Here is a 13,727-nt window from a genome sequence, read left to right on the forward strand (position 1 = left end):
AGCAATTTCCTTTCTTTTTAAAGTTGGGTTTAGATTCATGGGGACGAGATTTAAGAAAATTATTTTTCCTTTTGTGATCAGGTTTGTATTCGTACCTTTTTGGAGCAGGTTTTCCTTCTACTATATTTGCTTTCGCAGATAAAGCTTTGGCCCTTGTAGTAGCAGACTCCTTCCTGTTGGTATCTTCAATTATTATGTGTGTGATGAGTTCTGGTAGAGACATTTGCTTGTGCCTGTGTTTCAACTGTTGTTTGTAATCTGTCCAGGATGGCGGCAATTTCTCGATTAGAAGTTCTGAAACAAATTCATCCGGTAGTAGAATGTTTTCTGCTTTGATGTCTTCGAGCAACTTGTGGTATTCGTTGATTTGAGTTTTTATGTCCTTGTCTTCAATCATTTCCCAACGGTAGTAATTTCTATGACGAATCTTTGTCTGACGACATCTTCGGCAGTGTATTTGAGAATCAACGAATCCCAAATGTCCTTTGCTTCCTTGTAGGAACAATACACATCGAACAAATCATTAGAAAGTGCGCTAAGCAGAGTGTGTCGGCATACCTTGTTCGCATAAGTCCACTCTTCAACTAGTTTTGAGTTTGAAGGAATAGTGGAGTCGGGCTTCGGAGATGAAAGAGCAGCAACAACTCCATACATGTCTAAAAGGGTGGAAACGGGTTCTTGCCAGCGTCGGAAGTTCTGTCCAGAGAAAATCTCGATTTTTGACACGTCCGGAAGAGATTTTGCGAAGACCGTCTGGGTTTCGGAAACAATATTCTGAGTCTCCGGGATTGAGTTGTTGTTGTCAGCCATAAGTCCTTAAGATTGTTGTAAAATTACTGACAAAATCACGAACAGAATTTCCTGAGGCATGTAGAGTCACTGTCCTTAAGGACTTATCCGCGGTGTATTGTGCAAGTCCCCCAGGATACAACAGGAACTTCCCAGAATATATCTGAGGATCTCAGAACTAGCAAGAAACTCTCTAAAGTATATACCCAGGATAGTTTTAGGAAAGAAAATGAGAGAATGAGAAAAGAGATTTTGATGGTAATGGTTTTTTCATTCAATCTGGAAATGAACAAAGGGTTTATTTATAGGTTACAAAAATCAAACCGTTGAATTGAAAATGAACGTTACTATCGTTGGCCAAAGACGTTGCTTCTCAACGTATACTTCAACGTTGCAAAAACATTATGAACGTTGCACATCATTCTTTTTGCAATAAAATATTATTTTTATAACATATTTGACAAACGTTGTCGGCACTGCTTGTCTTAGCGTCTTGAAGAGGCGCTTGGCGAGACGCTGAATCATCTTGTAAAGTGGAAATTGCATTCTCCAAAAGAATGCCACAGGAAAGAACACAGCACAGCAAAACAAAACCGAAGCCCATTTCTGGTGATTCTCCAACCGAATGGTCAGCAAAACTGTTGCACTGAATGTCAGCATCGTGCACACCAGCGAGAAGAAGAGACATGCAAACCCTAAGCTCAGTTTTTGCGGCAGAGACCTTCGGAAATCCCACAGCTCAAAAGGGGATGTCAGGATTGACAGAAACATCACCACTGATGCCAGTGAGCTCACAAGTGCCACAACGTCCGTCACGGTGTAAAACAGGAACACACGAGAACCCAGAAACAAAGGCGTGCCATTGTTCTGATTAGTGCCACCTGGGATGGTGTAGGCCGCCGCAAAAACCACCGTGGCTACAAGGACAGCCACGGTTGAGCATGACTGCGCCGTTTCCTTAATCCACCCTTTTGCTTCTTTGTGCATCTCCCGATGTTCCATTTCCAAAACATCTTCCGCTGTTAGCCCGTCTTTGTCGCAGTGCATCAGGTAGTATGTTGGAACAATGTTTTTCACTCGCTGCACCCCACAGATTCAAGTAGTGAGTAATTGAATCTTAAAAGCTTAACAAAATCTCAAGTGAAAACGGGCAATGGCTACAATATTAGAGTTAGACTATGCAGTAATTTTTTCTTGTAAAGGGTGAGATGAATATAGGAGCTTACTTCGTACCAGCGTAACTCGTCTTGGAGTTGGAATGCAACACCAGGTAGGTGCTGTTCTACGTAAAATTCCATTCTCGAAATTTGGTGCAAGAGAGTACGACCTTCTGCTGTTATCCGGAATATCAATGATTTGAATGCTGAATGTTTCTTTAGCATGTTAAAGATCTTCAGCTGACGGTGCTTCACAGCCATGTGTAGAACGTTGTGTTGATCCTGGCTAACGTGACAAATGGCCTCCGGAAACCTGTCAATGATTTTCCCAACGATTTCCACGATTCCTGATCCAGCTGCCATGAGAAGTGACGTGTAGTTCTGAGAATGGGTTGTTGCGGTGGTTATAGGTCTGTAACTTCTGGAACGAGACATTTCACTGTTGATCTTGTGCATCTCCTTCGTGTGGTGAAGGTGTTTTATCCTGTCGGATTTGGAGGAAAGAACCGGCAATACAATCAAGGGTTGGAAGTTTTCGTGAAACGAAATCTGCCATGAAAAGTCCTTCTCCACTAACAACTCAGAAAGATGCTTTGCTAATTTATGCTGCTTCTTTAGTTGCCATATACGTCCAATCCCATCAAACTCTGCAAAATGTATGATCATGCATAAAACCGATCAAACAGAAACTAACTATAAGACACAGTTAATCTAGTTTGTTTTGTCAGTAGTTGACAGATGTTTGAGGATGAGATTGTCTTACCCATGTTAAATCAGATCGCACGAGAACAAAATAAAATATAACATTTGTTAATAATTAAAGCTAGCTGTAACTTGTAACCTTTTGCCAGAGTTCTCCAAACAGCATAGTTGATCCTCGAAAGAACTGCAATGGTTTATATTTTCCATTAGGAATTTCATTTTCTTAATCCCTGTGTGTGTGAATGAGGTGATTATGGCTGCACATTAACAAACAATTTTCATGACCAGGAGTACCTGAACTAGGCAACTTTGCCTTGTCTTGTTGGCCACTTTCTATATCGTTCCTTTGACGTGTGTAGTCATCAGCACTGCCATTTTCATCATCATCATGGATTTCATATCCTTCCTCAGGAAGCACTGTGTCAGCCAAATTTTAATCCATGAGCACCAGATTATGTTGTGTGTGTGTGTGTCTATATACCCATTATATTCAAAGGTAAAGTGTGACTTTTGAAAAAATTGATCGAAACATAATATATGTGGATTTGGGAAAATGGAAAATTGAGACAAGAGATATGTACTGTTATATATAAGATTCTTCACTGCTCCCATGGCAGGGGCTTGGCTCCTAAATACAAGTGGCATATTAGATAGAAGTTGAAGACATGTCATTCCATTCATATCCTTGTGTTGAGCTAGTTTCTCATCCATATTCAACAACCAGATAGCAACATCTGTACCAGAAAGATAGAAGCAACACCACAGTCATTTTCTTTATATACTATCTTGAAAAGTAATATTCTTTAGCTTTTCTTAATTCAACACTTGTCTTTACAAGTGTTGCAGAACGTAAGATAGAGATATAGAACACAGAATGAGACACATACGTACCAAAAAACTGTCCAAGAATGCTTGCATGAAGAATGGAATATTTGTCAAGTCTAACAAAAAGCCTTCTTATGTCACCCTCAGCATGATTGACCATATACTTGAGCATCTTAAGCCTGCCGAGTTTAGCAGCCCTGAAGAGAGGGGTTTCACCTGAGTCATTTATGATCTCTAGCAATGGCAGTCTTTTCTTTTCTTCTGGTATGTCTTCTGGTGCAGCCTCATTCTCAAACTTCAACACAACAGCAGCCATCTCCACCGTAGTACAGAAGATGATCTCATGGAGAAGGGTGTTATTCACACAATTTCCCTTCCTCAATGCATGCCACCTCTCCTTCTCACTCAGCATTTCCAACAACTCACGGAGAAGCCCTGGATTGTTGGAACGTGTTGCAATGTGAATGGCAGTGTTCCCAAACAAGTCAAAAGGCTCCATCAAACGCTTTGGGTCTTTCTCCAAGATTTTCTTGAACATTCTCCAGCTTCCACTCCTTGCAGCTCTTTGAGCGCTTATCGTTGTCTCATCAAACTGCAACACTCCTTCTGCCATTTCTTTCTCTTTCTCCATTATTGCAAACTCACTCGCTATATATATATGTACTTGCCAATGCACACTCTAGCTAGATAGTTGAATGTGTGCATTTTGATTTAGTTTTGCAATGTGTAAATAAGAGGGTATAATATCATTATTTATATATGTGTGTACCGATTCTTGATTTAGTTCCACAAGGAAAGTTTCCTGCACTTTCTCTTTCTGTATATATGATGTTATTCTAAATTCTTTGCTTACATGAATAAAAGATAATATCGTCAGCAGTTTTTTTATTCTCTGTTGTATATCAGTTTTTCTTTTTCATCTGCTTGTTTTCTCTTATATATGAACGCAGAAAGTTCAAGAAGTGATTAACTTTTGTTTCAGATATGAAAAGAGAGTTTATTTATTGAAAAATGATTATACAGCACAGTATCACAGGCAACTTTACGAATGTTTGGAATTTGTTTTTTCTTTTGTAGAAGCTCTCCACGCAGTGGCTGTTTCTGATTGAGAATCAATGTCTTTCTGCTTTAAGCTTTTTACCCTAATTAGGTTTGAATGGTGTTCGTTTTGGGTTGATTCAAATTTAACCTAGTACGTTTGATTTAATTTGAATTCAACTTCTAAAAAATTATCATTTTAAATGATCTGTTATTAATGAATATTCAATTAACAAGAACCAGTTATTGGAAAGAAAAATAGTATCATAAAACATTTTTACCTTCGTTTAACAGAAAGTACAAACATAAAATAATTATAAAAATATAAATTTTTATATTTTAAAAAAAAGAATAATATTAAATGAATATAAAAAATTTATATGTGTCAAAAAATATATATATTTTTAATTTCGTTTACTTTTTAATTTTAAATAAATGAAATAATTCTACTAAATAAGTTTTATTGATTTTTTATAAAAGAAAAAGAAAAAATATATTATATATATAATAGAATATTTGAGATGTCTAAATTTTTTTTAGTATATCTATATTACACTAAATATAACAATATTAAGAAAAATATTATAATTGGGCAAAACACTAGATCTAAATTAAACTTAAAAAAATGTAACATAATTATTTTAATTTTTTCTGCTAATATATCTAATTTATTTATCTTAGACTTCACAGTGAAATATTTTTCTTAAAAAAGAAAAAAAAAAGTATGGTAGTAGAATTAGTGTGAACCACTGAGTGAAGGTGAAGTGGTTGAAATCACCCGCGAAGGCCGTCAGGATAAGGTAGAGAGAGAAAACACTGAGAAGACGAGAATGGCCACTCTGCAATTCACCTTCATCGACTCAACCTCCTTGTTCAGGCCTTCTCTACATTCTTCGCGAACCTTCCCTCGGAATCGAAGCCTTCTCATCAAAGCTTCTTCTTCTTCTTCTTCCGACGACATTTCTCGGAGCAGGAGACGCTTCCTCGCCGAAACTGCCGCAATATCGGTTTCGCTTCCTCACTTTCCGGCAAGGGCCGAAGACACGCTTTCGGAGTGGGAGAGAGTGTACCTCCCTATCGACCCCGGCGTCGTGCTTCTCGACATCGCTTTTGTCCCTGACGACCCCAACCATGGTATTGTAATTTTGTAATATTCTGTCGTTTCGCCTTGGATTCTATTGTTTTGGTTTGAATTGGAGTTGAGTGAATGAGCGGTGTTCGTATTTTAGGTTTTCTTCTCGGGACGAGGCAAACAATTCTGGAGACGAAGGACGGAGGAAACACTTGGGCTCCGCGTTCGATTCCCTCTGCCGAAGATGAAGATTTCAACTACCGCTTTAATTCTATCAGTTTCAAGGGGAAGGAAGGCTGGATAGTTGGAAAACCTGCGATTCTGTTGTACACTGCTGATGCTGGAGAAAGCTGGGAGAGGATACCTCTCAGCGCTGAACTTCCAGGGGATATGGTTGGTTATGCTTATGCTTATGCATTTCATTCTAATAATAATATTTGTGTTTATTTATGTGTTGTGAAAATTGTGCTGAAATGTAATGGGATGTATTGCAGGTGTACATAAAAGCGACTGGTGAGAAGAGTGCAGAGATGGTCACTGACGAAGGTGCAATATACGTTACTGCTAACAGGGGTTACAACTGGAGAGCTGCTGTTCAGGAAACTGTGTCAGCTACTCTTAACAGGTGAGTTTCCAATAATGGACAACTGTCTATGTGTGCATTGAACTGTCACGGATATGGCGTGTAGTGTCCTAATGCTACTCATTCAAAATAGTAAGTGTTGAGTTAATAAAATTGAAATGTTTGAGTTTTGCTGAACGGTGAGTGTTGATGGGTTTGTTTGTTGAAGAAGTTTGTCTCACTTGGCTTTGTGCTTCAAAAACTCATTCATTGGGTTATCTTTTGTATTATGTGAATGTTGAACATTTTCAATTTTTATTTGTCAAGGCATTTATCTATCTGTGTTGCTTCTTCAGAACAGTTTCTAGTGGTATTAGTGGTGCAAGCTATTACACTGGGACTTTCAATACTGTCAATCGCTCTCCAGATGGAAGGTATGTTGCAGTCTCAAGTCGGGGCAACTTCTACTTAACCTGGGAGCCTGGTCAGGTGAGGATTTTATTTCAGGATGACATTTTTTTTGCCTCTGTTGTGTCTGGTAATTGTGCTATGCCGTTCCTAGAATTTGAATTATGAGAAAATGTTCGCTTGGAATGAAATTATCAATATGAAAATTCTGAAGTAGCAGCCATAAGCTGGAACATATTACATCAGTTACTGAAGTATGAAAATATTTTCTTTGATGTTGGGTATTCTTGGGTGTCAGGTTCAAAAAGTAAGCTAAAGTGATGTACAAAACTTTCCTTTTGGATTTGTCCTAGAATTTCTTTTCTTTGTTTTCATCCAGTTGATTCCCTAGATAGAATATACCTCTGAGGAAAAATAATTATTTAACAACAGACAAAATCAGAGGATTTTCTCTGTTTTTTTTCATCAGTTTTTTTACTGTAAAAAACTTTTCTTCCTTTCTCAATGCATGATGATTCTAAAGTCTATGGTGATGCATTAGCTCTTCCTTAGGATATATACATCAGATAATGGCTTGTATAGATTATTTCTTTTCTATTTAACCATGAGATATCCCATTGACTGGTGATTTGTCTTCTGCTTAATATTTGGTAATACCTGTTGTATTTTATTTTATTTTATTTTCAGCCGTTCTGGCAGCCACATAATAGAGCAGTTGCCAGAAGAATACAGAACATGGGATGGAGAGCTGATGGTGGTCTTTGGCTTCTTGTTCGTGGAGGTGGTCTTTATCTCAGCAAGGGCACAGGTGTAAGTAATTCTGAGAATGTATTCCATGGTATGAATGTGAGATAAAAGTCTTCCATTTCAGTTCTTACCATTGCCACTGTGGATAATCTTTTGAATATTTTCGTAAGTCTTAAATTACTTTTAATTTTGTTACCCTTCCTCACTCGGACATTTCCATCTTTATGTTATACGTTCATAGACTGCTTTTTTCTCCCTTCTCTCATTTATTAACAAGGAAACTTCTGTCTTTGACAAAGATCTTTCTTGCATTCACTTTCCTTTTGTTGTTGTCGTGTGACACTAAGTGCATGTTTGGAAATGGATTGATTTTGGAAAATAATGATTGCCTGGTACATGTTTTATCAAATTTATCTGTGTTCCCAATTCAACTAGCCCAAAATGTTTGAGTTGCATCTTGTTAAACTAGGGAGAAGTTGAAGAGAGTTATAGGAATGAGATATATTTCTAAGAAAGCTTTCAAGTGCTTGAAACCTTTTTGTTTCTGTTGTTATTGTACAAAGTATGATATATTTCTAAACTGATGAATTAAAATCTGTTGATAAGAGATAATTGGCGCTGTTGCTCTTTTTTGCTTGCTGTAGATGTCTGCTTCATTTCTCTTCAAGTATGAGCAAATATAAATTATTGTTTCAGTTAACTGAAGAATTTGAGGAGGTTCCTGTTCAAAGCCGGGGTTTTGGCATTCTTGATGTCGGATATCGTTCAACGGTAAAGTGTTCCTTCATTCAAAGAATTGCATTATTAAGTAAGCAATTCTTGCGTGTATCAGTCTAGCCACAGGTTCCAAAAGAAAAAAAACATTTGAAATATTAATTCAGCCTCTACAGTTCTTGCAATATTTGTTTTAATTTTTAAACCAGAGAGCAATGCGGAAGCCATTCTTTTGTATGTGTAATTTGCTAAATTATGTATGCAGGATGAGGCTTGGGCAGCAGGAGGAAGTGGTATTCTTTTGAGAACTACTAATGGTGGCCAGTCATGGATCCGTGACAAAGCTGCTGACAACATTGCTGCAAATTTATACTCAGTGAAGTCAGTCTAACTATTACTGAGCATCAAATTTATAATTATAGCTATTTATTTACTACCCTTTAAAAACTAAAATTTACTTGGGCAAGTTCCCTGCCCAACCACACCAGGCTCCACATGTTGCCTTTTTTTTAATATTTATATTTGAGTAAATCACACTCATGTGCCCTATCTTTCTTCAGATTTGTCCTTACCCCCATGTTTGGAGACTTGTACAAAACTCCTTAATTGTTTTAACAACATTACACTAACACCCCTTATAAATTTCACTAATTTCTCCTAATTGTTTGAGAAATTTTATGTGTACCCTTATAAAGGAGGTTGTAGTAAACTTAAAGAAAACAAATATATTATGTGCAATCTGAAAAAAAATATATTATGGAATGCCAATATAATTTACCCTTTGTATTTTTTATTTGTCTTTATGATACTTTTCAATTTTATTATGAATGCAGTTGACTAGTAGTAGATTGTTATTTTTTATGTTTTAAAAATAACGGAAAGACAAAATTTCCAGGAAAGAGTGTACAGGAGTTTTTAGAATTGGTTAATGCTAATTTGAAGGTTATAAAACTTGAGTAAGTAAAATCTTCTTGTATATGGTCTACTTGCTGCAGGTTCATTGATGACAAGAAGGGATTTGTGTTGGGGAATGATGGAGTTTTGCTTCGCTACCTTGGATAGAGTTGTAATTCATCATGGTAAGTAATGTTTTACTCCTTATTCTGGATGACATTAGCAGCATATCTTTGAATATCACTTGTAGTTTTTAGAATCTGAAAAGGACATAAGTGCACCTTCCTGTCTTTCTGGGTTACAAAAGGATAGAAGTTGTAGAAGGAAAGAAAAAATTCACGGGAGAAAAATAATGACTATTAACTAGACAAGCCAAATTATGAAGTAAATCTGAACTTACCTTCAACAGTCAGGAACTTATTATCTGAAGGCTGGTTATATGATTTTCGGTTTATCCTCCTTGGCTGCATTTATTTTGGAGTTAGCAAACGCATGTTAAGCTACCAGGATCTCAACCATAGGATCATGATTCCTCTTTTATAATCAGATCATTGATTTTAAAGTTGATCTGAATTGTTTGATTTTATAATTGAATTAAATGATTTTGTAGGTTTGTTGCCTCGATTGCAATTTTGTAGCAGATTACATATCCATGCTTAACATTCATTACTGTGGAGAAAGCTATGGTATCAAATGGACTTCTTGCTGTTGTGCCAAAAAAAAGTGAGGAAGTATAGGAACAAACTTTACTACTGTAAAGAGAGCTATATTATGTCAATGTAAAATTGTAATTGCCACATAATTATTACATTAAAAAATCAATTTTATAATGCATATGTTGTACTGCGGAAGTAAAGTATTGCAAAAGCACTTCTTGGATAAGAGAGTTTATCACACGATAGATTATATTTCAAAAATGATTCTTTGACACGGTTAAAGGAATCTACATTCATTTGACACGCTGTGGGACCCAATAATTGTTAATGTCATTAAGGATATATTGGTCATTTCAGTCTGTGGGCTGCTGATGAGGTGGTTTGTGAGAGACTAAATGAAACGTTGTGTTTGAGTGAATTGGAGCTGTTGATTTGAAAATTTCAAAGGGCGACCATTTCATTTTGAAAGACACAGTTTTCGTGTTAGGGTTAGGATTGGGAGAGAACGCGAGAAAGAAAGAGAAAGAGAGAAGTCCATGGTTGCCACCGGAGGGTGGACGTGATCGGTACCGGCAAAGTCGAAGGCGAAGGAGAAGGAGAAGTTGTTACCGGTCGTGAACGGTGTGGAGCGCGGAAGGTTTGTCGCCTTTCTATTTTCTCCCCTTTGTAGTGTTTGAAGAATATTTAGTATATGAGGTTGTTCTTCCGTTCGTCATCATTTGTCTATGTTTCCTTTAATTTTTGATTGATTTTCGAAAACCCTAAACTAAAGGGGGAAGGTTGTGAGAAAAAGTTGTGGTAGGGAGAAGAGCAAATGCTGAATCGGTAACGAGTTTGATAGCTGTTGAGTGAGACACATTGAGAAAACAAGTTTGAATATTGATAATGTTGTTGGACCTATGTGGTTATTTCTGAATTGGATTTTGTACAACAATATGACTAGTTAAATTCATTATCAATATTCAAATTCTTTGATGTAGTAAGTGGATATATGGACAACTTTATTCGATTAATTACTGATTTGGTTATGTATAACAATACAAGTGTTCAAATTCAATTTAAATGTTGACATTTTTTCCGTATAGTAAGTGGTTATATGTTAAATTTTATATGGTTATTTGCTCAATAACTTATGTACACTATATGTTCTGCTAATTTACTTAATTTATGTACACAAAATGGACATTGGTCATTTAAACCTTTTCATTCACATGCAACTACATTGGACATTGGACATTGGTGGTACTAGTACATAAGTAATGCAATTTGTGATCCTTCATTATACATAGTAAACAACTTCAAAAACAATAACAAAATTTTTATCATATTCTATCATATTCTACCAACTTCATTACAAGTTCTATCCCTTCTTTAGTGTCTTCAAATTCTCCATGTTGTCTTACTTGACGACTTCTTCATTTGCTATAGCATTCCACAATTCTTTATTACCGTACTTCTATGAATAACTATGATCACGGAACAACAAAACTCGTCACAAACAACAGTGGAATGGTGGTTCAACAAATAAAGCTCTTCTCGTAACTGACATCTGAGAACGAATACGCACTTTCAAACATTTCACACAAATCCGCAAAACCAAATATTGCTAAATGATCTTTCCATATTACTTAATTTGGTTTTAAAAAATGTAAATTGGACCAATTACCTTTTGACATGTGAGGAATTGGTAAAAAAAGATATCAATATATTATTATCCTAAGTAAAAATAATTTTATTCCAATGTACATTACTTGTTAAATTCAATTGATTTAATATGTGTAATATCATGATCTTGTTATAGAAATAGTTTGTTCGAATATATGCTATAATTTAAAATTCATTTCTTACCTATATCATAGTATGTATGCTATTTTAATATTTTTTATAAGTTTATATAATCGAAAATAATGATATATTAACGCTAAACCTAATATATCCCTCTTATTTAAAGTTAGTTACCGTACCATATATATATACATATACATATATATATATATATATATATATATATATATATACATATATATATATACATATATATATATATATACATACACACATATATATATATATATATATAAATTCATAAATATGGTCCAGATAATTCGGTCACATATAATACGTCTGATATATTCTTAGTTAAATGAAATAAATGTCATTTCAAAAAATTAGAAATCTTGATAAAATGCTTTTAAATTAGTCATTTAAACTAATATCGTATTTTAAAAGTAATTATTAGAATTTAGATTTTATTTATGAAAATAGGCGAGTTTGTCTCCTACAAGAACTGGTAGATTTTAAAAAATTTTCGAAAATGTGTAAGTTGTGCAGGTCTCATACAATTTCATATGAAAAAGTTGTATATCTCTTAAACAATTTAAGTTTTAGTCATGCATCTCCTAGATAATTTCAATGAATTGTAATTCATTAGAAAAACACTAATAATCAATTATTTATTGTTGAAGTTGTTGAGATAAACAATTCAAAAATGAAGTCGTGTGAGGATAAATGATTTTAAAAATAAAATCGTGTGGAAATAAACTATTTTAAGAATGAAATCGTGTAAAAAATGCATGTTTTCTTTTGATATAACAAAAATTGAATTTTCCATTTGCAATATGATTATACACTAAAAAATATTTATTATAGTGCAGAAAACTGACTAATATATCACACACCATATTTGTTTGTATCGATAATTTTTTATGGAAATTGGTCTTGAATGTTTTAAACAAATATTTGAGTCTAATTTTTTTTGTATACGAGAAATATAAGAGAGTTACTCCCTACATCACCACACTTTAAATAAAAACAATAAATTAAAATATAGGATTTGTGAATGGACGAATGTCAATATTTGTTGAAGATAAAATGGATGTTGACATCCGTTTTAAAGAAGAACAAAATTGATATGGGGTGGTGCAGGAAGTAATCGGTGGAGGGAGCAACTGCCGAAATATAATTAAGAAACAAAATTTTACTAAAAGTGAGGGATTGTATTCTTTCGGTTAGTATATTGACAAAAATTGTAGATTTTGATTGATAATGTAAATTGCAGTTATTATACTCAAACTATTATTTGCTAAGAAAACCCTATTAATAATAAGCAAACTTTTATACCGATAAATTGAATATTTCTTTTGGTACAACAATCATACTAAGAAAAATCAATTAACCCATTTAATTTTGATAAAAAAATATTGTATTATAATGAAGTATAACTATTACGTATGAATATGAGTAAGAGTAATACATCACTTTTTAAATCGATGAAAATGGATAAATATGTTTACTTTCATATTTTCGGTTGATTTTTTTATTTGTCTCTTTTTTAAATTTAAATACATTTAATTTATTAAATTAATTTATTAAATAATCTAATAAATTTATATAAAATATTTTTTAATTTCGTAACTTACTTTTAATATACATATTTCATTACTTTAATTATTTTAATTCTTTTAGTAATTATTTTGACTTTTATTTAATTGTTATTTGATATTCTTATTTAATATTTATAAAATTATAATGTTTATTTCATATTTGACATTGAAAAAAAGAATATGTATATTTTTTATATTGAATATTATATGTTTCTTGATCAGATTTTTTTTATTTTTGTAAAAAAAAAATTAATTAACATTTGAAACAATAAAAAAAGAAAACAGAGAACGTAAAAGGGAAACTCATCCGGTAACGTTCAAACTTGGTTTTTGTGGTGATGAAAATCTGTTTTTGGTAGGGAATTTTAATCTTTTGCTATTTGTTTAAACTTGGTTTTTGTGGTGATGAAAATCTATTTTGGGTAGGGAATTTTAAGCTTTTGCTATTGGTAGAGTTGGACGTGTAGGTATGTATAAACTCTCATTCAAATTGTATTGTGGCATACAGGGAATCATGTTTAAAGATTTTCATTATGATAGGAATTCAGCTTCAGCTTTCTTAGAGCAACTGGAGTTGAAGAAAGAATTCATTCCTCTGTTGAATGAAGTGTGTTCTCGTTATCCCTCCCTCCTTGAGAACAGGACGAGGAAAAGTAAATGTTTTATTGAATGTTTTCTCAACTCACTGGGTGAAGTTCTTTTTTTTCTGAAGACTGAGAAGATTAAAGACATAGATAATGTCCGACGTGCATGGGAAGAGGTTCAGTGTTTTGAATTTGA

The 13,727-nt window shown here is 34.1% G+C and overlaps 2 protein-coding genes across 4 annotated transcripts; one reads left to right on the forward strand and one right to left on the reverse strand.

Moving 5' to 3' along the window:
• Nucleotides 1-1,053: 1,053 nt before the first annotated feature.
• Nucleotides 1,054-4,182, reverse strand: LOC108339912 (uncharacterized). 2 transcript variants are annotated; one of them, XM_017577140.2, is made up of 6 exons: nucleotides 3,540-4,182; nucleotides 3,230-3,382; nucleotides 2,943-3,065; nucleotides 2,788-2,832; nucleotides 2,016-2,593; nucleotides 1,054-1,869 (listed from the first exon to the last, which is right to left on the reverse strand). In XM_017577140.2, exons 1-6 carry the CDS (start codon nucleotides 4,102-4,104, stop codon nucleotides 1,192-1,194), a joined length of 2,142 nt encoding a protein of 713 aa, XP_017432629.1. In that variant the 5' UTR covers nucleotides 4,105-4,182; the 3' UTR covers nucleotides 1,054-1,191. The 2 variants fall into 2 exon arrangements, with proteins under 2 accessions (XP_017432629.1, XP_017432630.1); XM_017577141.2 differs by having other exon boundaries at nucleotides 1,741-1,869; nucleotides 2,023-2,593.
• A 1,066-nt stretch (nucleotides 4,183-5,248) lies between these two features.
• Nucleotides 5,249-9,742, forward strand: LOC108340686 (photosystem II stability/assembly factor HCF136, chloroplastic). 2 transcript variants are annotated; one of them, XM_017578207.2, is made up of 9 exons: nucleotides 5,253-5,645; nucleotides 5,741-5,976; nucleotides 6,078-6,208; nucleotides 6,502-6,634; nucleotides 7,241-7,363; nucleotides 7,997-8,071; nucleotides 8,280-8,395; nucleotides 9,010-9,093; nucleotides 9,519-9,742. In XM_017578207.2, the coding sequence occupies exons 1-8, from the start codon at nucleotides 5,342-5,344 to the stop codon at nucleotides 9,074-9,076; spliced, it is 1,185 nt and encodes a 394-aa protein (XP_017433696.1). In that variant the 5' UTR covers nucleotides 5,253-5,341; the 3' UTR covers nucleotides 9,077-9,093; nucleotides 9,519-9,742. The 2 variants fall into 2 exon arrangements, 1 of the variants encoding a protein (XP_017433696.1); XR_001833246.2 differs by lacking the exons at nucleotides 9,010-9,093; nucleotides 9,519-9,742 and having other exon boundaries at nucleotides 5,249-5,645; nucleotides 7,241-7,391; nucleotides 8,280-8,333.
• The last annotated feature ends 3,985 nt before the right edge of the window (nucleotides 9,743-13,727 follow it).

This window comes from Vigna angularis, chromosome 5, assembly GCF_016808095.1.
Source record: "Vigna angularis cultivar LongXiaoDou No.4 chromosome 5, ASM1680809v1, whole genome shotgun sequence".
Classification (NCBI taxonomy): Eukaryota; Viridiplantae; Streptophyta; class Magnoliopsida; order Fabales; family Fabaceae; genus Vigna; species Vigna angularis.